At 37.4% G+C, this 23,253-nt stretch overlaps 1 protein-coding gene across 2 annotated transcripts in view; it reads right to left on the bottom strand.

The window, feature by feature from the left end:
- Nucleotides 1-23,253, bottom strand: part of TOX (thymocyte selection associated high mobility group box) — a 309,196-nt gene that overhangs the window by 9,576 nt on the left and 276,367 nt on the right. For both annotated transcript variants that reach the window (XM_017547563.2, XM_017547564.2), the window contains 2 exons: nucleotides 12,312-12,392; nucleotides 326-712 (listed from right to left, as the gene is read on the bottom strand). In XM_017547563.2, the coding sequence (XP_017403052.1) occupies nucleotides 326-712; nucleotides 12,312-12,392 (468 nt within the window). The remainder of the gene's footprint in view (nucleotides 1-325; nucleotides 713-12,311; nucleotides 12,393-23,253) is intronic.

Here is a 23,253-nt window from a genome sequence, read left to right as displayed (position 1 = left end):
ACAAATGTACTTTACTCAAGAAACAGAAAACAAGAAGAATGATTAGAAACATGAAGCAAAATGGATATCACAGGAAAGAAACCAGTGATTATGAAAAGAAGCTACTGTCAATTGTGATGGCATAATGCCACACGAGCTCACCACTTGTAAATTACATTTTGCAGAAAGCAGATATTTGTTGAGTATCTTTAGTGCTCTCTTGACTTAAAAAGAAGGACAGAAAACAAATATCCCCCATCCTGTGCTGAATAAAATGCCTCCCCACCCCCGCCACCACACTTCAGAATAGGGGTGCTCACTTGAAGTCCAAAGCCACCACACTTACTTGCTGCATGGTGGGTGAGTGTAAGGCGGACTGGACCTGCATGGGGAGCTGGTTCCCGAGGGGCTGCTGCATGGTGAGCGGCTGGTGCTGCTGCATGTTGAGATGCTGGTGAAGAGGTGGGCTGATCTGGAGGGGAGGAGGAGGGGACACGGCCATGTTCGCTATAGAGACAGTCACTGGCATTTGGTTATTCGGCTTGGGGGCTATGTTCCTGGGGAGACTAGGATGCATGGCGGTTAAGTGAGGATTCATTCCTGGTTGTTGGTGATAGTGGGAGCTTAGGTACAGAGCCGAGTGGGCCTGGCTGGGCCCATGGAACACCGACGGCTTCGAATTGATCAGCTGAGGAGGTTGAGATGTCTTCACGTCAACAGGTTCACTGTAGCTCTGTGGAGGACACAAATGAGCAGAGTTGGGAGGCTGATACATGAATGTTGATTCTAGGTATGACGCTTTGTGGATTTACTCAGGCGCTTTCCCTGGAATCCATACCCATGACTATCCTGGACTCTCTGGTCTCGGAATTCCTCCGCCATCATTTGTAATGTGATTGATCCAAGACAGCTTCTATCCCTTTTATGAAATTGAAAAGAAGCTGCAATGACATTTTGTTCCTTTGCCTAAATGTTTTAACTTGGTGACTTTTCTCATCATCCAAATGAGGGTAACAAGATGGGTTTGTGGAGGGGGGCGATGGGGGAAGGCAGATGCCGCGAATGCCCAAATGGGAAACACACGTGAAGCTTACTTTCAAAGTAATTCGGCTCCGGAGTTCTTCTATAGATTATAGGTTTAGTTTTTAATTTTTCCTTTTTTATATTCTCAAAGAGACTTGGCCTAGATATTTGCACAAAGAAAACAAAGCTGGTTGATGGAAATGGATATGGAAGAACAGAGTTCTAAAATACCTTTCTGAAGTCATATAAAACTACATTAATATGCTCTTCAAAGTACTGCAGAACGTACCCTGAGTTTTAAAATGAAGTTGGTGATGAATTGTCCTCCATAATGAAGTAGATAAAAATAATCTCTCTTAGAAATTTTAAACCCCATCATAAATTAATGTAATTTTGCCCTAATTTTTTCCACACCTTCATATGGTCATTTCCTAGTAATATTTTAATTGATTTAAAAACTGAACATTTCAGTAAAGGCTGAAAGGAATCAAGAATTAACCCTGTGGCATTTCCTCATGGGCCTGGACCTACCTCCTACATTTCCTGAGAGGAAGAGACTAACAAAACAATACAAGGTAGAAGGTAGAACCAATTGGAAAGAAAAAAAATGATAAAATGGACTGGAGAAAAGAAATCAGTTTGCCAAAACAAGGTCTTGAGGTTGCCTATATGCTTTTACTCTGCAATCTCGATGTCATGCTTATTCAGCTCCCAAGTTGAAGTGAGCTTCTGGCTACTCTCTGCACTGCAGGGAGCACTGAGCCATGAGGACTCTCAGGGTCCTTCTGCTCAGTGTACCACCAGGCAACTCACAGACAGGCCCATAGAGAAATGGGTTCATCGCACACGACTGCATGAAACTCAAGCCGGTTAGCTTCATCACCAGGCAGCTTACAGCACTGTTAGCAACACAACCCATTGTCTTCAATAATGCAGGCAAGTTTCATGTAAACCACAGTAAGAATGTTGCTGCATGTGTCTGCTAATTCCCGGGAGGAACAGGCTGGGGTGGGTGGATGTTTAGCCCCACATTCTGTCATTATAGATAGGATGTATCTGGGCCAGGCATGGTGGCTCACTCCTGTAATCCCAGCACTTTGGGAGGCCGAGGTGGGCCGATCACCTGAGGTCAGGAGTTTGAGACCAGCCTGACCAACACGGTGAAACCCTGTCTCTTCTAAAAGTACAAATTAGCCAAGTGTGGTGGCACATGCCTGTAATCCCAGCTACTCAGGAGGCTGAGACAGGAGAATTGCTTGAATCTGGGAGGCGGAGGTTGCAGTGAGCCAAGATCGCGCCATCGCACTCCAGCCTGGTCAACAAGAGTGAAAGTCCTTCTCGAAAAAAAAAAAAAAGAAAGAAAGAAAGAAAAGGATACATCTAACACCTGTAAAAGTTGTAAAAGTATGACAAACCATGGAAACCTAGGGTCCTGTGAGACTCTGAATACTCCATGCACAGTGTAGAGTATGGTGTACCCAAATAATTCCAGCCTCTTTGGAGAGTCCTCTCATCCTGCCATTTTTCCCTGTGTCACAGTGATGCAGCCTTCAGAAATAGGAACACACATTTAGACTGCATCTTCAGTATTCACGTTAAAAATGTCCAAAACTGTTCATGAAAAATTTTTAAGGGGCGGTTTGTAGATCAAAGAAGCTTTATTAAATGTAGCTTCTGAAAGGGGCTTTTAATGAAAAAAAAAAAAAAAAAAAAACAAGCTTTAAGTACATTTTTTTGGCTTCCATTTAAAAGTTCTTATTGTTGATGTGCAAAATAGTTAACAATTCAAGGAAAAGGTCAAATGGGTTAATGGAGGCTGTGTGAACAGTGACTACTTCCACATCAGAATAACATGTACTGCAATTGATATGTCTCAAAAATTATTCCGTATATGCTAGGAAGATTATGTGTTAAGTCTGTGTGTTTAAGTAATCTGGAAAAGTGTTCACTGTGTTTGAATTCCCTCTATATAGCCTATCACAGAAGGGCTAGTTTCATATTTAGTTACAGACTGTGTTGACTTCATACCAGAAAGAAATCATATTTATAAAAATGGATACATATTGGTGCCTCTTTATTTTTTGCTTTATAGTTGTTATTTTTAATTTAAAAATAATACAAATCACATTCTTGTGATCAAGAGTAGAAAATATGTGTCATTGTAAAAATGTTTTCATTTTTAATTTCTATATATACCATTACTAGATAATGAGGTAACTTTTGGCTAAGGAAATAAAAATATCAAATTCAAAATAAATAATGAATCTAATTCTCCTGAATTCTACTATTTAAATAATAGTATGTGGTCCATCATATAGATAGATGATAGATAGGCAGATGTAGAGATGGAATAGACACACAGATTTATAGAAGTCAACAGATAGCAACCTAATTTGAGATACTTTATTGCCAACCTTGTAAAGCTCTCTTTTCTCATGGATAATTAAACACAAAATATTTTCTCTATCTAGCCATTTATTTGTCATTTATGTCTTCCATATCAAAGTGTGCAAAGACCAGTCCCCCTCAACCTACTTTGAAAGAGCAGTAACTTTAAACACAAAAAGAACTATTGGCAAACGCAAAGTACAGATTTCCAAAGATGATTCAGACAACACTTGAAACATAATTTTTAACCTAGAGTGAGGGAGCATTTGAGGAAGTTATATATATTTTCCCTTTATTTTCTAATAATTGAATGTGACAACAGAAATAATGTATGCAGCTATCTGCCTAAATGTGGCAGGTGTTCCAATATGAATTCTCTTCCTGTAGTCTCTTTTCACAAAGAGGTCCTGATTCCTCAAAAAGGGGATCTTTTTTCGATGGTAGGGACTTCAATTTCTGTAGCCCATGCATCTAGCATAGTGCAAAGTACATAAAAAAACAATTATGTTTTCTAAGGAGTGAATGACTATTTTTGAACAATCCTCCAGGCAGCCACCATTGCCCTTGGTGACTTGCCCTCTTCACAAGACACACCGTTCCTCTTTCCATGGAGTGAGGAAGGATCTGAAGGCTTGGAAAAGCCACAGAGTATCAGATTGACCTTCCTCAGGCTCTTCTCTGCTCTTGGCAGGAGACAAACCCTTCCTGAAGTGATGAGAAATTACAGCTTTCCACTCTGTCCTTTGGTTAGATACACTGCCCTTTATGCCTCACTGCTCTTGGGGGAATGGTGGCAGCAAGGCAGCTTGTTCAGTTTCACCTGTATTTTGGGAATTTGTTCTTTACGTAACGGTCCAACTCATTTAGATGAGGAAAAATTTGCTTCTGGCTTCACTTTTCATTAATTATTAAGCAGACTAGTACAATAGACCATCTATTAATTACAGAGCTCTTTTATTGTTCTGGAAGATAGGTAGAATAAGTTCATTTTCATAATAATGCTATAAATTCATAATGTGATTAAATGAAAATACAAAGGAATCATAATATACTCTTACTGTCATATTTTTCCAATTTAACTGTGAAAGCAAGGCTACAATTTTGCTAACCAATTATATTGCAAATGAAGACTTCTATACCTATCATTCAGAAATTAGAACTATTTTCTTATACATACTAAATAATTCACATTTGTTTCCACTTTCAAACACATTAACCTCCTTTATTTAGCAATGGAATATCATGTTGGTTACCTGACAAATGTGTTTCCCAGCATGTAGACAACTGAAAATCAACCTTTGAATCCCACACTTTCAGGGGAGGAATGTGTTCTTGCTGTTATTTTCTGAGTATGTTCTCTTTCCTATTTGCTTTTAAACCAGATTCTGGAAGATATTTTTTATAAGCCAAAAAGTGAGGGTAGGGACCATAGAGTCATTTTGAATCTTATCTGTAGAGGATTCCATTGACATAGGCAAAATGTATAAAGGATACATTATATATATGAGCCTGAAGATACCTCTTACTAACCAAATTGTTGATTATCCAAGGTAGTTTCAATCCCATTTACTTTGTATAATGAAGATAATACTGCATAGTGTATAAATTTCCCCATTCTGGGATGATATGTGCAATAAAAATGAAAGATTGACAAAGTGATTGTTATTTAAAATAGCAAAGTATAAACACAAGACATAAAACTCAGCAAGAAGAACAATATAAAAGTTGCTGAACCAAATCAAATTAATAGTCCATCTAATTTGATTCTTGTTTTCAGCACTGACCAATACTTGATACATTGAAAATTAAACAGAATTTATGCACCTACTCAATTGTGCATTGCTCCTTCTGGAAGAAAAAATTCTTTCTGGTCCATGCAGGTGATTAACTTATACCCTGAAGCATGAGATTTTATTATCTTTAAATCATGATCTGGGTTTACAGAGCTGCAAATTTTATGTTAACAGTCATACAATGATCCATCCCATTTACAAATTCAGACTCAGTATTTGTCTCCATAGCTCAACATGGCATGATATTTGTAAGTTTGTCTCATTCTGTAAAAAGAAACTATATTTTTTTCAAATCTACTTTCCTTTAATTGAACTAAGCATTGTGCTTCTTTACTATTCATTACAGAAACAGAGAACCTTCTTGACTTAATTCAATATTGTCCCGTTGTATATGTTAAAAAAAAAAAAAAAAGGTGTCCATTTGTCCTTTATAAATCTTAGTACTTTAGGAACTACTCCTTAAGGTAGAGACAAAATCTCATATTTGACTTTAAAGTCATGAATCCGATTGCCTTTATTTTATACACTAGAACATAGTTATCCAAATGCCATCTCCTTCCAGGTTGGTAATTCTGAGAAGCCGTACACTTATTTCAATAATGCCGCTTTTATTTGGGATATTTGGGAACTTCTCTACTGAAATTCTCTTCAGAGTCTGTGGGACACTGTTTTACATATCCTCAGACAACTCTTTGTCTTTTAATGGTGAATTTGATTTTTGGAAACAGCTAATAGTCACTTGAAGCCAAGTCTGCGGGTTATATCTGGGTGATGTTTGGGGAAAGAATGAGGTGTGAAAACAATGTAATAAGATTGATTTTCTAACGTGGCTCATAAACTTTTTCTGACTACAGTTCTAAAAGAGGAGTTTCAAAAATTTTTTGAACTCTGGGAGCAATAATAAAATAAGTTTGCAGCCTCCCAAGGTGACTACTTTGAATGCAACACTCATTTTGGGAATATAAATTCTGGTCTATATGGTAAAATGAAACTATTTCCATTGCTTTAAAGTTATACATTGTTTTCAGCATAATAATTTAGATCCATGTCTAGGAATTCCCGAGTCTATGGAAAAACTATATTTCCTTAAGCTTTATTTAATAGCTCAACCCCATATGACCTTCAATAGCATGTAAAATTGCCTAAGCCAGGAAGCCCTAGCCTTCATCATAACATATATTCTTGGACCTCTTTGCAGGGTTCATAAAGACCATTTCAATTAAGGAAATTACAGATGAATGCATTTTTGCTTATATCTAGATAATTTCTTATCCTTATAAAGAAATACATCTATGAAACAAAATTTTCCTTTTTTAATGTCACTTTTAAAATTTCTTCATATCAAAGCAGCCTTTGATATAAAGAAAAACTGAAAATATCATCCAGCTAAATTTTCAATGACACAAAAATCTTTCCTTCCTCCCTTGCATACCTACTAATACTAAAAATAAAATTTATAATAATACTTATAGTTTATATTTTTAAGTGCTTCCTGTGTTCAAGATGCTAAGCCATGCTGTTTATTTTTAAAAATTTTGAATTTAAAAAATTTTAATTTTATTGTGATAAGAACACCTAACATTAGGTCTACCATCTTCACAAATTTTCAAGTGCATAATCCGGTACTGTTGTCTCTAGGTCCAGCGTTGCACAGCAGCTCTCCAGAGTTAATTCATGTTGTTTGAGGAATGCTTTCTGCCTGTTGATACTGACTCCCCATCTCCCCTCCTCCAGCACCAGCAACCACCGTGGCACTCTTTGATTCTATGAATTTGACTATTCTAGATACTTCCTATAAGTGGAATCATGCAGTACATGTCTTTCTGTGACTGACTTATTTCATTTAGCATAATGTCCTCAAGTGAACCATGTAATTTATATAGATTTTCTTATTTTATCCTCATGGAAACCCTAAGATGTAGGTCCTATTATCTTCTCTGTTTAACACTTGAGTAAATGGAGACTTAGAACATCCAAGGAACTGCATGAAGATATGCAGTTAGGAAGTGGGAAACTTGGGATTTGAATGCAGATCCACCTGCCCCAGAGACTACTGACTCCTCATTCTGAGGACTCTCCCAGTATGATAGAGGTGGCACTTTTAGAGGCCATAGAACAGGCTTCCCTTGATTCCATGTGGAAGCACTGGGGTTGAAGATGCTTTGGAGACCTTCAATCCTTATTTATAAACTTTGCTTCTGCTTTTAAGTTTTTCTATGGAAAGAAGTTGTTTATTCTAACAATTCAAGAGTTTAGCAATGTTCCCTGTTTAAATTCATTTAATTTGAAATGGAAACTATTTTCTTATTCTGTAATCAGAGAAAATTAAGTATGAGTAATCACTACCCTACGTCTAATGCCAATGTGGACTTAAACACCCTTAGTCTTTGTTTTCTGGGTTTCATAATCTTGAATACTCTCTTTTTCTGCTAATACCTTCTAACTTTTGGCCTTTTTATGACCAACTTTATGACATTTTCCAACTTCCGCCTTTAAATGACAGAGCCTAAAGTTGAATAAAGTATTCTGGAGTCTGACCAGCACTGTGTTTGCAGCATCCTGTATCCTATAGATGTGTCCTGAAATTCTGAGATGCTTGTACGGCAGGAGTGGCCAGTGCGGGCAGTTTTGTCACTGGCTCCAGACGACCAGCTGAGGCACCCACCCTGCTGGAATAGCATGACACACAGCAGTGGCTTCCAAACCTTCTGCAGGCCCAGATTCCTCTGAAGGTCTCAGCCTCTGGTGGTAGTGGGGGTAGCAGAGTGGGCAGTTGGCTGGACTCCACCCTCTATTAAGCCAGGGCAGCTTTACTTTTAGCTGTTTCCTATGTAAGAGCTGGATTGGAATTTTATGGAATGTTATTTATTACCTCAATACAATGAGGCGCCAGTTTGAAACATAAAAACATATGAGAATCACTGAGGGTAGAGAAATGCCTATAAGCTCTGGATCAAGATAGTGAGGACTCAGACTGAGTCCTACTCTGCCACAGCCACTGTGGGAAAGCCATTTACCCTCTCTGCCTAGAGAATGTCTAAAAAACGGAGCTAATTCCTATTGTGCAAGTTTACTGTGACGGGGAATAGGAACACATATAAAATGCCTAGCACACTGTAAGGCACATATAAGCTACTCTGTAGAAGGACGTCATATGTACTTTTGTTACTATTGGAAACAATTCAATTATCTTGAGAAGAACGGGCCAGGGTTTGCATTGGAAGTTACAAAAGCTAGAATATTTGTTTCCTAGGATTAAATATTTTATTTTTGGCAGATTTCAGTGTTATTCAAGCTTCGAGTCATGTTAATTAATCTGGATTAGATGCTATATAGCACTTTTTTTTGAGATGGAGTCTTACTCTGTCGCCCAGGATGGAGTGCAGGTGGTATGATCTTAACTCACTACAACCTCTGCCTCCCAAATTCAACTGATTCTCCTGCCTCAGCCTCCTGAGTAGCTGGGATTACAGGTGCCCACTACCACGCCCAGCTAATTTTTGTATTTTTAGTGGAGACGGGGTTTCACCATGTTAGCCAGGCTTGTCTTGAACTCCTGACTTTGTGATCCACCCACCTCAGTCTCCCAAAGTGCTGGGATTACAGGCGTGAGCCACCATGCCTGGCTGGTATATAGTACTTTTAAATGAAAGAAGTAATCACTGAAGCATTGTCAATTCTGTGACTCAGTTTCACAGGTAGAGTCAAAGGTCATTGACTGTTCTTATTTTTGGTTATATTCTGTAAGAAGCAGCTAATTTTAAGGGATCACTTCAGGCCTTTCAAGTATCATGAAATAGTCCACTTTGATTTGCTGTATAAATCTTTGTCTCTCAGCACCCAGCCCTGTGTCCAGGCATTCTGCAATCCTGCCCTGGATGCGCGGTATGGCCTAGGGGGGGAAGCAGGGGGAAGCAGCAGACTGTGACTATGACATGGCCACAAATTAGTGAGAGGATCTATTGGCCTAAGAATGCAAAGTCATATTTGGGGAAATGAATGCCTTGCCTAGAAAATACGTACTAAAATATATAGCTCTGGAGGAGTAAGTTAAAGGGGCTGGGAAAAATTTAGGAAAATGGACAAGGTGCTCTGACCTTATCAGAGGGAATGTCAAAGCTGCAACTGGGTGTTTTAGGGGTGCGGGAGAGCACATTGAGAGGATGCATGAGCAGCTTGGCCCAGCAGAAGACCAAGGGCAGTGCAGGCCAATGTCAGCTTTGGCCACTGGTTATCTGCAGGTGTCTTTCCTCTTCTGGGAAATGTTGATAATTAAGCCTACTTCAAGGGATAAGGCCTGAGGATTAAGGGAACTTATGCACGTAAAATGATCTTTTAAAAACTTAAGTCCCATCAGGCTATCTATCTCCTACCAGAACCCATTTTATGGCTTCCCTTTGTACTAAGAATGAACTCAGTTCTTTTCAAATGTCCTGCAAGGCCTTCAGGATTGAGCTTCTGCCCATTTTCCCAACTTCAGTTCAAATCACACTCTCTCCATTCACTCGGCTCTGGTCACATCGACCTTTTCAATTCAAGGAAACATTTTGCCACCCTGAATCTTGGCACATGTTGTAGTTCTGCCTGGCCAGCTCTTTCCTCTAGCTCTCTGGTTTTGCAAGCTCCTGTGCTCCTTTGATCCCCAGATCGAATGTCACCTCTTTAAAGAGGTCTTTGCAGATCACCTAAGCAGAGACCTTGCTTTATGTCCTCCAGAACACTTGGATTCTCAAATCTCAAACATTTATTACTTTATGTTTTCACTAATGATTTTCCTTGATGAAAGAGAAAGTTCTTCAAGTCTAGGGAAAGAATTTGCCTGTTCTCCACAGCATTCTTTGATCCTGGCACAGTGCTTGGCACAGAGGACAAGCCCAGGAAGATTGGTCAAATGAATATACAAATGGGGGTGGGGGGTGGGGAAAAACCGAGCTTGGCTGGCACATGGTGGCTCCTGGGAGTTGTTATTATGGGATACATCATGTAGCATTTTCTGTTTGCCCTTCTAAGTCTTTTAGAATAGGGAAATAATTCATAATGTTGTAAAAAAAATTATAATGTAGAAAAATTATTTTAAAATATGACTGGTTATTATTTGCCTTGTCATAATTAAAAGGAAACAGAATTAGACTTTTATATATGTTATTATATTTTATGGGAGCATAGGCTGGAAATTTTTCTGATGATGTCTAGAACGTTACACTGCAGATATCCATTCACATACAACATTGGAGGGTCACTTTTTTAACCTGGTTAGGATGTTTGTAACTTTCCTTCAATTTGTATACACACAATAGATAGTTGTACATAAATAGATATTCGACAGCTCCAGCAAAATTCCTACTGCCAAAGAGAAGAAAAATGTCAGAGTAAGCTGTAAAAAAAGTGCTTGGTTTTTTAAATGCAGAAATGGCAATTCACAGCATTTATACAAATTGCCGTACACTGCGGGCTGCAACTCTGAAACTGAATAGTAAGAAAAGTTGCAGCTAAGAGCAAATCTGAGGACACTTGTTTTGAAAGTAAAGGCTTAGTCAGTATCACAGCATTCTGGCAATCTGCATATCATTAACTTTGTGTATTGTGCTTTGTATTGGGATTGAGACTTCATGTATTGATTTTCTCTATGTAAAGTGCTCTAAGTAAAACTCTACTTAAAATCTTCAAAAATAACCTTATCTTGGATGAAGTAAAGAGAATTAACTTTTTAAAAGCTCCTCTTATATTTTTGGCATATTAATCTGTTAATAATATCAACATGACTATTTAATCCAATGGCTGTATGGATCTAATATTTTACACTTTTTAGGTTATAATTTTATATACATTATTTGAAACATGCAGAAATATCATTTGGTATCAGCAGAAAATATAAATAGCTTCAGAAAGAGTTAGATAAATTAGAAAGTGCAAGATAATACAAAAAAGCTAGAAATTTTAAGGTAAATTATACCTAGCAAGTTTTCCCACAGTGTCATACCTTAGAAGTAGAACATAAGATTGAGTTAGAGAAATAGTTTACTGAAATTTCTCAAGCATTTATATTTTGGGCTCTCTTTTCTTCTCTGCATCAGTATATTCAGTATGTATTTTCTTCAATAAAACATAATTTACATAATTATTTTAGAGTTACAATGAGTCTAGATATTGTGAATGAGACAAAAAGTATTTTTTTTTTTTTGGATGCAGTCTTGCTCTGTTGTTAGGCTGGATTGCAGTGGCGCAATCTCAGCTCGCTGCAACCTCTGCCTCCCAGGTTCAAGGGATTCTCCTGCCTCAGCCTCCTCAGTAGCTGGGATTACAGGTATGCACCACCACGCCCAGCTAATTTTTGTATTTTTAGTAGTGACGGGTCTTACCATGTTGGCCAGGATGGTCTCGATCTCTTGACCTTGTGATCTACCCGCCTTGGCCTCCCATAGTGCTGGGATTACAGGTATAAGCCACATCACCCAAAAAAAAAAGCATTTTCTAAGGGTAAATGGGATGAAGTCCAGAGTCCCATACCACAGTGAGCATAGTAACAGCCAGTTTGGGACTTGAGATAACAGTGTCTAATGCTTATAGACTCAGTCCATCTCTGTGAGGTTGCTTTCTCGAAAATTCCATATAGGAAATTGTACCTTTATTAACATGAGACCAAACAGAGTTAACTCTTGAGTATTTATAACAGGAAGAACTAGTCTTTAAGACATTCTAAATCACTAAATATTTTTTTGGGTTGTTTTTATTTTCTAATGCTGTTATAATGAGTCTAGGATTTCAGACAGTTGGCAAGTCCTCAGTAAAGGCCATTGGCATGGGGGCCAGGAGGCAATTTAAGAGGGGGATTCAGAGAAGTAGAAAGTTGGCTCAGGGTGAAGAATGCACTGTGACTAATCCAGAAAACCAATCATCCACAGGTGGACAATATTTTAGAAATGGCCCAGAGGATGCTGTTCTGGTCTTTTGGGGCTAAATAAATATTTCCATATCATACGGCTTTGTTTATAATTTACATTTTCTTTTTTTTCCAGGAAAGAAGATTGTGCAGAATTGTGAAAGTCAAATTTTATGTCTTTAAGTGACTATCGGAGTCTGCCCCAAGATGGCCACAGTCCGTCACACTGTCACACAGCTGCACATTACCTTGGATACAAGGCTGGCTCTGTATGCTGCGAGTTGCTTTAGGTATTCCTTCTTTGCAGCCTCGGTTTTCTTTTTATAGACCTGCAACAACAGCAAAGCGTCTTAAATTAGAAAGTGCATCTGCCTTTGTTTTCAGAGACGTACAATACAGAATAATAACTACACACACATATACACTTATATAATATAATAAAATATATCTTCCTAAAGATTGTGTTTTCTTACTGAAACAGATTTTTAAGAAGCATGGCAATAGACCAGATAAGAAAAAAAAAACAGTAAAACTTGACACTTTTACATAAAACATATGAAAGGATTTATCTGGATAACTATGAGTGTAGAGGCAGTTGGGTTACAAAGATACTGTTGACAAAGGTTCCCAGGGAAACCACACGTGAGTAAATAAGGCATTTATATTTATATAATGGGTAGATAATGCCACAGCTCAGTCACATCTTGATATATATGTTCCATGCTAAATACAAAAAACAAAGACAGAATTTAAGGATGACAAATCATGTTCAATAAGCAAATCAAAGGAAACAGAATGGAGTTTGCAGGTTCATCACTGTTTTAAGATTTGGAGCCTTGAAGTTCTATTTTCAAAGACTCAGGAAACAGTGATGGTGATTAAGGACACGTTTGGGAGAGGAATGGGAAGCCTAAGTGGCTGCAGACTGCATGTGTGCCCTGCCCTGCAGCCCACTCTGGTCACATCCTTTCCAAGAAAAACACTGGATGTCATGGATCTGTGGACACCTCATTTTGAAAAGGTAAAAATGTTCTGAAATGAATTTCAGTTAACAGAAGCTTTCCATTTCTGAGAGGGAATCATCTTGAAAATAAAAGCAAAATCATCCTAAATTGAGCAAAAGGACTGAAAAATGACTTGCTTGTATGCTAAAGGTCACATTGTTAAGTTAAACAGTGAGCAGTCATTAGAGTCGAAAATGAAAGATTAGCAAAATGAACACACATGGCCGTCTGCTACCATTAAGTTGATTCTTTCAAGGCTTTGGAGTATATTTTTGGCGATATTTTGAAATCAGCCTGAAAGAACAAAATATTTTTCATCCTTTACTGTGTAAATGGAAATGTATTTTCATTGATACAGCTATTTAAAATTTCCCACATCTTGGATTTTACAGCAGGGAATAAGGCTTGGCTAATATTTTGTAATGCTGAGTTCAAAAACAGACACACAGATCAGTATTGAAAAGTGGCTTCAGAATAAGTCAGAGTAGTTAAATATAAATTATGTCTAAAGACCAAATATCTGCCATTTGGCAGCAAGGGTCAATTTACGGTTTCAAATGCTGACTGTGGTTTGCTGAGCCCAACACCAACTATGAAATTCGAGATGTGAGAAATATTATTTACTCATGAATATTTTAATTAAAGCAGAACATTTTACTTAAGGTAAACAAATGACCAACCTTGTCAACAGAATTATAACAGGACTCTATGAAATGAATGTGCTAATTTTTCTCCTAAAGAGAGGGCTTCAGCCTTGATTTCTGTATTTGGCACTTTGTTCTAATAAAAGCCAAGTAAAATAAGGAATTAAGAATTAGTACAATATTATCATATAATCAATGTGCATCTTACTAAGTATGAAACTAAAGAAACTTTAAAAATTATATTTCAGCTTTCCTTTTTTGCAGAAAGCCAATAGATCCTTCAGTTTAAGTACAGGAGTACTCTAAATTTAGTGAACTAATTATTGGAAGTAAAATTCAAATTCTTTTTTGGAAATTCACATGTGAGAACAAATAAATTCTAAAGTCGGGTAAGTGCCTTTGAACAGTGTGATCTGTGTATATCGTAAGCCCTGGTGCAGCCACAATTGGAAACACAGCTCTCTTGCTTTTCACTGATTTATTTTTTTCTTGAGAGACAGATTTCTGTTTATAGTTTTTCTTTAAGCCTCTTCTCAGAGACATAATTTATAATTAATGACCTTAAACTGACAATGTTTACATTTGCTTTTAATACCTTAAAACTGTTTTAAGAGGGTTTTTCTCTCATACAGATAGAAATCCTATTCAGGACTTTGAAGCAAACATTTAGTCAATACGTCTTTTATGATAACGCATCTTTGTATACCCTAAGCATTTCTATCATGTTTTTATTAATATGCTACTCCAAGTGACTCCCATTCAGCTATCTAGGATGTGTTTTGCTTTCAAAGGCAAATAGAAAGCACTTTAGTCCATAGCATTGCCCACAGCAACATTTTTAAGTTGGGGCAGATAAGACAGTATTGCCAGATGGTCTTACTGTAGTATCTGTCATTTTTCTTTCATTGGTTTCTACTGAAACAGCAACAGTGTGACTACAATGCTATCCCTTTGCTGAGCTTCTGGCAGTTAGCATCACACAAAGTGTTAACTTTCCTTAAATTTGTTGCTTAACAACCAGGGAAGAAAGGTGGCTAACTCCACATGTTTCAGGCTGCATATGTGCCCCTGGTTTCCCTCCAGAATCGACGTTCTTACAGGATACCTGACTAGCATGCAGAGTCCCCTGTTTTCCACAAATGGCTCCCTATTGGCTATTGATGATTGGCTATGCAGGATGATCGCATAAGTGCCTAAATACCACTTTAGAAAAGAGTAAACTCATCATGTCACATTACATGGATTGATGGATCCACTCTTTCCTGAATAGCTGCAGATGTTCAGAGGGAGAATTCAAAGGGGGGTCATTTCAGAAGGTAGATTCCTGTAATTGTGTTGAAAGGGGAGTAGCCTGGATCATAATTAAAATCTCAGGTGGTCTCTTCAACAGTAATTAGCACCTCCATCTTTGAGAACTACCTGATGGCTCCCATTTTATACACTCTGTATGCCTTTCTGATGTTACCTTCTGAAATTGGACAAGGATGTTGCTTGAATTCTACATGTAATGGAAATGTCTGAAGAAAGACCTCAAATATGAATGAATGATAATGATAAACATTCCACATGCAGGGGAAGTGGGGGCAATCCTTACTTTTAAAAAGATATTTAAAAATTAACAGTAAAAAACCTCTCGAAAACATTTCAAAACCTCCAATTACAGATGAAGAAAGTCCTCTGCTTACAGAAAGCAAAGATGTCCCAGGACAGCATTTGGCAACGAACAACCACTGCCATGAGCAAGTGCACAGAACTTCTAACTGAAAAGGATGGGTCTGATTTATGTCAAAGTTAAGTTTAGGAAAGAAATGGTCTCTCACTCTTAGGGAAAGACAAATATTTTAAAGGTATGTGATTCATACAGTAAATATTAGTATTTAGTTGAGTTACAAAATGGCTTCCAAATGGTCCACAGCTGTTTGAAATAAAGTACAAAGTTGGCCAGATGAGGATTTAAAAATCATAATACATCATTTATCATTTCCCCCCACTCATCCAAACACTTTTGAATTCATCCTGTCCTAACTAAGTTATATGCTGTGGTTTGTTATTCCAAGAAACCTACCATGTCCCATCTAAGGATTGCATCTCAGTGGCTAAACTAAAACATATATAATGGCTAAACTAAAACATACGTAGGTAGTCATCAAATAGCAGTTCTAGAGAACTCAAATCCTGTCATGTGATCTAGTGATTCACTGAGTCATTTTTGAAATGCTCTAAATACCAGCATGTACACATATTTTTATAAGCTAATAATCCCTAATTGAAATCAGCAGTTCAATATCAACGAATATGACAAACTGAAACAGAAAAAATTTCTCATACAATCTGTCATTTTCCTTTTACTTTCTGCTGCTTCTCTAAACAAACAATCCATCCAACTCATACAGAAAAGCAAAATTTTATAAATACTGTTTAATTCCTTCTTCCTTCCTTCTTTTCTGTTCTGGCCCTTAGTTAATCTCTAGTCATAGTTTATTTCAACAGTCTTTACAATAATAATAAGAAAAAATGTAAAATTCTTCCAATTCTGGGTTCTATCCAAAAACTAAAGGCATTTTTCATTCTGGGTAACTTCAAATGTAGTTTTTCCCATTACTACTTAATGTTTACAGAAAATGCTTAGAAATGTATAAGTAATAATAATTTAACCATAATTCCATGCAATATTTTTTAGTAATTAAAAATTTGCAGCTTCTTTGAAGACTGTTGTTATTTAGGTCAGTTAGAGCGAGTGCATCTGTATTTTACATAGAACTTAGTTCATTTAACTTTGTGGTTAAATGACCATCTTGTGTAACTTGCTCAGCATTTTCTTAAGCTCTAAGGCCTTTAGGGAGTGATATTCAGAGGATTGAAAACATACAATGTGACAAACATCTTGCTATGGATTCCTTTTGAGGATCGTCTGACCCATGTAAATGGTAAATGGTCTTAGCAATATCAGTTTAACTTGTTTCTGGAATGGTAAGAATCCAAAGTGAGGTCCTTGCCTGAAAAAATGGCTACAAAATACAACATATCTGCTTTATTAAATGAAGATGACTAAGGAAAGTATGTACTTCAATTATGCTTACAAATCGATTGAGTGCCCAATATGTGCCTACTGTAGTGTGAGGCACTGATTGTGAATTTAAAATTAAAAAGTCATTAAAATTATGCCTCCATTGTGTGCATTCTTTGGATCATGCTCTCTCTCTATATGTATTACCTCTAATTTTTTCAATAAAAGTATTGCATTGCATTATTATCCCCATTTTGCAGATAAGAAAACAGACTAGAATGGGCAATTATTTTACCTAATATATTAGAACAGGCATATGGTAAAGCTATGGTATGAATAAAATCAATCTGGTGTCAAATGTCCCATCTTTGTTTGCTCAATGGTTCCTCCTAGCCATGAGAACTTTTGATTCTTTCAAGACACACAACTGCAAGGCCTGGTCTCTTTTGTTCACTGCTGAAGCCCCAGCATGCTTGGAACATAGTAGATGCTCATGAAATATTTATTGAGCATGTAATCCATGGTCTCAGGTTTCTCCTTCTATGAATCAGCATTAGTATGTGTGCTAAGGTTGAAACTGAAGTGCATGTTCTAAATTACAGTGTATATCAATGGAAACAGTGGACTGATACACAGATATACAATCCACCCAAACATTTTTTTCCAATTATAGATAAAACACAACAGACTTGAATGAGTATTATGTTTGAATTATCTTCCTGCCAACATCATGAAAAATTTCAAATGAAATGTCTGCTCCCATGGTATCTGAGCATATGAACATTTGTATATGTGTACAACAAATGCTTATGCCCATGAAGTCATGCAAAAATCACATTTATGTACCATTAATTGTATGTGTGTGGATATATATATAATATATGGAAAATATATATATGAATACCTGAATTTCACAAGTGTGCTCACCATTTTATGTAATAATTTTCATGGCTCAGTTTCAAATTTGTATGAATATGGACTTTGCTTACATTCTACAGTTTTTAAGTGAACAATTGTTTTACATATCCTTCACTCCTAGTTTTTAAAAAAATTGGGAAAATGCTTAATGTTTATAAGGAAACGGCCAAGATAAACACATGTGTGAATGTTATAGTGTGACAGGATTTTAGTTAACCTTAAGTATGGTTGACATAAAAATCCAAATTTTATCAGAAGATAGGGGGAAAAAGAAACTCCTCCGGCAGCATTTATGTAGTGGGTCTCTGAGCACCAATGAGGAGGAAATGATTTGATTGTGTGGGCTCAGAGGATTTGTCAGCTGCCTCATAAGTATAATTCTGGCTCTTCATATCCCTGCTGCTTCTAATTTAGCAGGACAGGCTCATAATTGAAGCAAATTAACTATTTACACTTGCCACTTCTACCAGGGAAGAGGACACAGCAGCAGGAAAGAATGAGTAGGAAATTACATTCTTCCCACTTGTGTCAGATCTGCCCTTATATAAACACATTAACAGTAATTTCACGAGGCGTCAAACATAGGAATAAATACTGAGGAATAAAATAATGAGGTGTTGCTATTGAGCTGAACTGCTATGGCTAATATCCTTGGATATGAATTATGCATTCTGAAAGAAGGCATATGTTAACAGTATTCAAACAGTTTCCCTGCAAGTGAGATCTGCTCATTAGGCTCTGGATCTCGAGGTAAATCCACTCTCTTCTTCCACGACAGGGCTAGCATTTACAAAAATACATGCTCTGGGCACCGTGGGCTGTGGTTTCTCCTGAATACACTAAACTCTGAATAGGCTTTCCACTCCATTTTTAGCATAACAGCATGTTTATTTAGCTCTTTGACTGCAGCTTTAAAGCCATTTAATGTAATGTAAACAAGAACATTTTGTTTGTAATTTGCTAAATGTCTTACAGCCCAACTGTGTCTCCAATTAGGAACTTAAGGTTCATTTAGTAATTTACATCTGGTTCTGATTTAAGGTGACTTTCCTTTTTCACTTAAGAGCCGGCTTGCCGTGGCTAAAAAGGACCCAAGTACGCTCTACAGCTCTTTGGACCAACCCTTTCTGCTTCAAAGCGGGATGGGCTCTTTTATTTGGTAGGGTTTTGTTATATATTATCTGTGCACCCAGATCCTCCACTACAATGCCCAGAATCAGAGAGTTCAGAAATAATGGAAGTAGACAGGAAACTTAGCTGGAACCTTGTAACAAAGATGCTGAGGGTTGCTGAAACTCCAAGGATCCTAATACAAAGGGTGTGATACTGTTAACTTACTATTTTTCTTTCTCTGTAGGTTCCAGTCAGTGAAAGACAAGTAGCAGAGACCAACATCACAGCAATACTTATGTTTTATTTCCTTCTCCATCTGGTGCCTTTTAAACAACTTAGTATGCTTCTGAAATGGGCTCTCCATTGTCTTACGAGCCATTAGCATTTAAAACCCCCAGTTGGAATCTCAAACACAATTCTGCTCCCATTCCTGATTCAGTACCATCTTCCAAAGTATTAAAATAGGGAGATCTCTGATATGTGGAGTTTGTTCAGTGGCTTTGGTAGGAAGGATTCATAAGGGAGGTTTTGTGTTCCTTGAGGATTTTTATCGCTTCTTTCAGCTTCCTTTTGATTTCTCTTCTTTGAAAGATTCTTCACAGAAACCAAAGTACATATTGTTTCTCACTCACCATGGATTCTGAAAATAAAGATCTGCCCTTCTGCAGTGGCTTCTTACTCCCGCCTATACTCCACAATGAGGAAGCATGTGATATAAACACACAGCAGCTCTATTAGTCATGTTCCCTCTGGCTGTCAAGAAAACATTCAATTGTAATCTCACTAATAGCCATTTTTCCTTAAATATTGTAATTTTCTGAGGCCCCCAATAAGTCATCAATAATTTTGTCCATTTTTCCCAGTTTGTGTTTATATTTGTCGCTGTTCGTAATTGTGGGCTATGGTGACAACAGGATTTTGGAACAATTGTGGCACGTGAAATCTTAGCCTTCCACCGGAACCAGCTGCCTACACAATGCCAACAGCATCACATGGGTTTGTTATGTAACACGCATATTTGTCCAAAATTTTGAATTTTAATAGTCTGCCTCAAATCTGCTCCAGGAACATTTTTTAAAAAATACATAGCAGTATGTGTGCTCCCCAATTTGAATATTAAATGAGAATAAAACACAATTAATTTAAGTTTGAAACGGAGATATTATAGTATGTTGGCACAACGAGTTAACACAAAGGGAGAGAACAGGTGGTAATCCACCATTATAACACTTTGGGATATTTTGCTGCAATTTTCTGGATGCCCAAATGTGCATTCCAGGCAGGCACGTTTGCTCTGCTGATGACTCTTGCAAACTGCTAGAGAAGGGCTGCTGTGGAGCAGAGGAGCAGTGGCCCAGCCAGTGCAATGTGCTCCCTTTTGTGAGCAGTGTCTGATTTCATTCAGTTGACCCCTCTCCCTGCTTGGTTCTGGCACAGGCCTACATCCAATGTGTGTCCTACACCATACCTTTTGGCATGATCTGCAGTCTTACTCTCTTTATTAAGCACAATCATCTTTTATGTGCAAATGATAGGCTATGTGGAACTTCTGTGAAGTCAAAAAAGCACACAGCATGGGGACAAATCATTTTGAAGTGATTGAAACTGTTTTGGTCATCTCAATGCCTTGTTTTAGTAACTCTTAAGTGCTAAAATTTTAAAATATTTACTTTCGTAAGATAAAAAAGTTATTTCTATCAATTTTGGCACAATTTTTTTAGCAACTGGATTTTGATTGTGAAATCACTTTATAATACCAAATGATATATATGTCAACTATTATGTAACTTTATCCTTTATAAAATGAATTTGCTCCCCAAAACCCTAACTGTTTTCATTGAGAAGGAACCCAAAGGTAGACTCATTACAAGTTACTTACTAAACTAGGCAACATATGAAACCTACAAGAGAGAAACACACAAAAGTGAAAGAAAAATATTTGCCATTAAATATATACAATTAGAAACTTTACACATAATTGTAATTATATCCACCTTAGGGAGACCAGCCTCAATTCTCTGAATGCCAGAATGGGAAAATGGGAATGATTTACCTTTTTAACATGACATTTGAGAATACTGAATCTCATATTTTTGGGGTCTGTAAATAATTTGATGGTCAGACAAAAAGAAGGCAAAATACTATCTTAATATTCCCCTCTTGCTATATTAAAAAGCTGTAGAATTAGTGGGAAGAAACCTGCTGCTTGGTATTTACTGCCTTGAGGAACTACCTGATTTTCATCATAAGTCCATTATTCTTTTCTATCAGAAACATGAGAACAGGTATTTATTTTTTAATATTGACAACATAAAGAACCAATCATGGGCTACGGAAGGCCTTTGCAGACCTCCCTTTTTAAAAATCACTGCTCTTGAATATGGAAAATAATTAGGAAAATGTTACTGGGGTCAGAGGATAGATAAGAGAGGTAAGATGAGTGGCAGAGCAGGCGATTGATGTTTCCAGAAATGAAGAGTTTAACAAAAAGACACCAAGGAGGCAAAATGAGCCTTGAAACAATACTCCCAGTTCAGTCACTGAGTCTCAGGTAGGGAAGAGGGTCTGACCCTTCACAGGGGAATCGTGTGTCTTCAGATGAACAAGAATCGCTTCACCCTATCTCTAGGGAAGGGAGGTGCTTTTGGGATGCTTTCTCCAGGAAATTTTGTCTCACAAAGCAAAAAAGTTTATGGTACTGAAGCCAGGTGCACATTCGAGAATGCACAGAAGGCTTACTGGATCAGAGAGCGAGCCATGTCTTCATATGTGGCATCATGGGTGGAGCAGGGAGGACTTAAGGTGACATTAAGGGAACAGGGAGGGGGTTGGGATTGCTGGTTGGGATACATTTAGTTTCTCATTTAGTGTGGCTCTGCTGAGTGGAGAAATGAAGTCACTGTGCAATTCACCATGATTGTCCAACATCAGTTGGAAACCACACTTCATGTTTGAGAGTGTGAGAGCAAACTGACCTAAGTTAGAATAGAAACGAGCTTTAAAATTCTGCAACTATATGTCATGTTTCAATTAGAATCCCATAATACAACATCAACTACCCTCTTATGGTGGGTGGGTATTTTAATTGAGTGTGCAGAGAACAATTTGGTGGTGTGTTTCCTATTCATGAAGAAAACTCCTGCAACACAGGGCTCTATATGGCAGGCCTGTGCTTTCTTAGAGCAGCACTTCTTCAAGCTGGCAATCTTGAAAAGGATGTAAGGAAATGCATAGATATTTCAGATTGCAGAAGACAGCTTTGACTTATAGAAAAAAGCGATTGAAGCTACCTGGAAGAGCAAGTTCTATGTTTCCTTAGCAACTGGTTTTATCATTATCCCTATCATTGATTTCATAGAGTTTGTTAGGAAAAGCATTGTAAGTTGAGTGACAAGTTTTATTCACAGTAATTCTATGTACCAGGCATGTAATTGTAGACAAATCATTCAACACAATGGGGGTCTGTTTGTCTTGTTCTCTGTTCTATCCCCAGTGCCTAGAACAGTGCCTGGCACATATGTGCTCAACAAATATTTGTTAAATAAACAAATGAATTAATTTAATTTATATGGCCCCATTTCATAATCAGCAAAATTTGGGTAAAAATTTCCCTGTATATCCATGAGTATTGAATAGAACAAATCAAATAAATAATGCAAAGTGCTTTTAAAACTATAAGACACTATGTACTTTATAGCTGTTAATATACAATATAAACACAATATATAGGTCCTTCTAGATGCATAAATAGGTGTGGGCTTTTCTATATTTTATATAATTCCTGGACATGATGAGGAAAGATCGATGTCTCTAATTAAGAATAAAACATGAGACTAATTCATATTAATGCAATTCAGTATTCTGCAGTGGCTAAAACTGATTTACATAGTTATTTCAATCACTTATAGAATGCTTTAAATTTTTCTTTGTAATCTTGAGATTTTAGATGGTGAACATGGCCATCTAGTTCCTGGTTTAAAAATGTGGGATCAACATTGTTCTTTTGTTTAGGTGGGTTCCATCCTTTCACTGAACCCTCACTCTCTCTATGACTCCAATCCTCTTTAAACCTTCTGAGCCACATATGCTGTATCCATGGTGTCTCACGTGGCCTTCCCTGAGCATGGTCCTCAGTTACACCACAGCGATACATGAGAGAAGATAAAAAACAGGCATCTGGTCCCATTTAACGCAGCCTAAAAATATGGTATAAATACATATGGGGGATTGAATAACAGCCCCTGGCGGTCTTTAGGGAATGGCTAGGGGTGGAAACCCTTGAATTTGAGGTTCATTTAGCAAAGAGGGTTTTGATGACAAAAGGGTAAATAGTAAGTGCTGAAGAGAGGTGAGGACAGTTTTCAAAATACTTTTAGGACTTTTTTCAGTCTTTATGTTCCTGTTGGCAACATTAAGGAATAACGCAGTCCTGGCTGGGGTATGTAAAAGTGCTTCCAAAAGTAACTACACTATATAAACTTTGAAACAAAGGAATCAACATGCT

The sequence above is a fragment of the Cebus imitator genome, unplaced genomic scaffold, assembly GCF_001604975.1.
Source record: "Cebus imitator isolate Cc_AM_T3 unplaced genomic scaffold, Cebus_imitator-1.0 Scaffold199, whole genome shotgun sequence".
NCBI lineage: Eukaryota > Metazoa > Chordata > Mammalia > Primates > Cebidae > Cebus > Cebus imitator.
The sequence above is the reverse complement of the archived record's forward strand: the minus strand, read 5'-3'. Positions and strand labels throughout refer to the sequence as shown.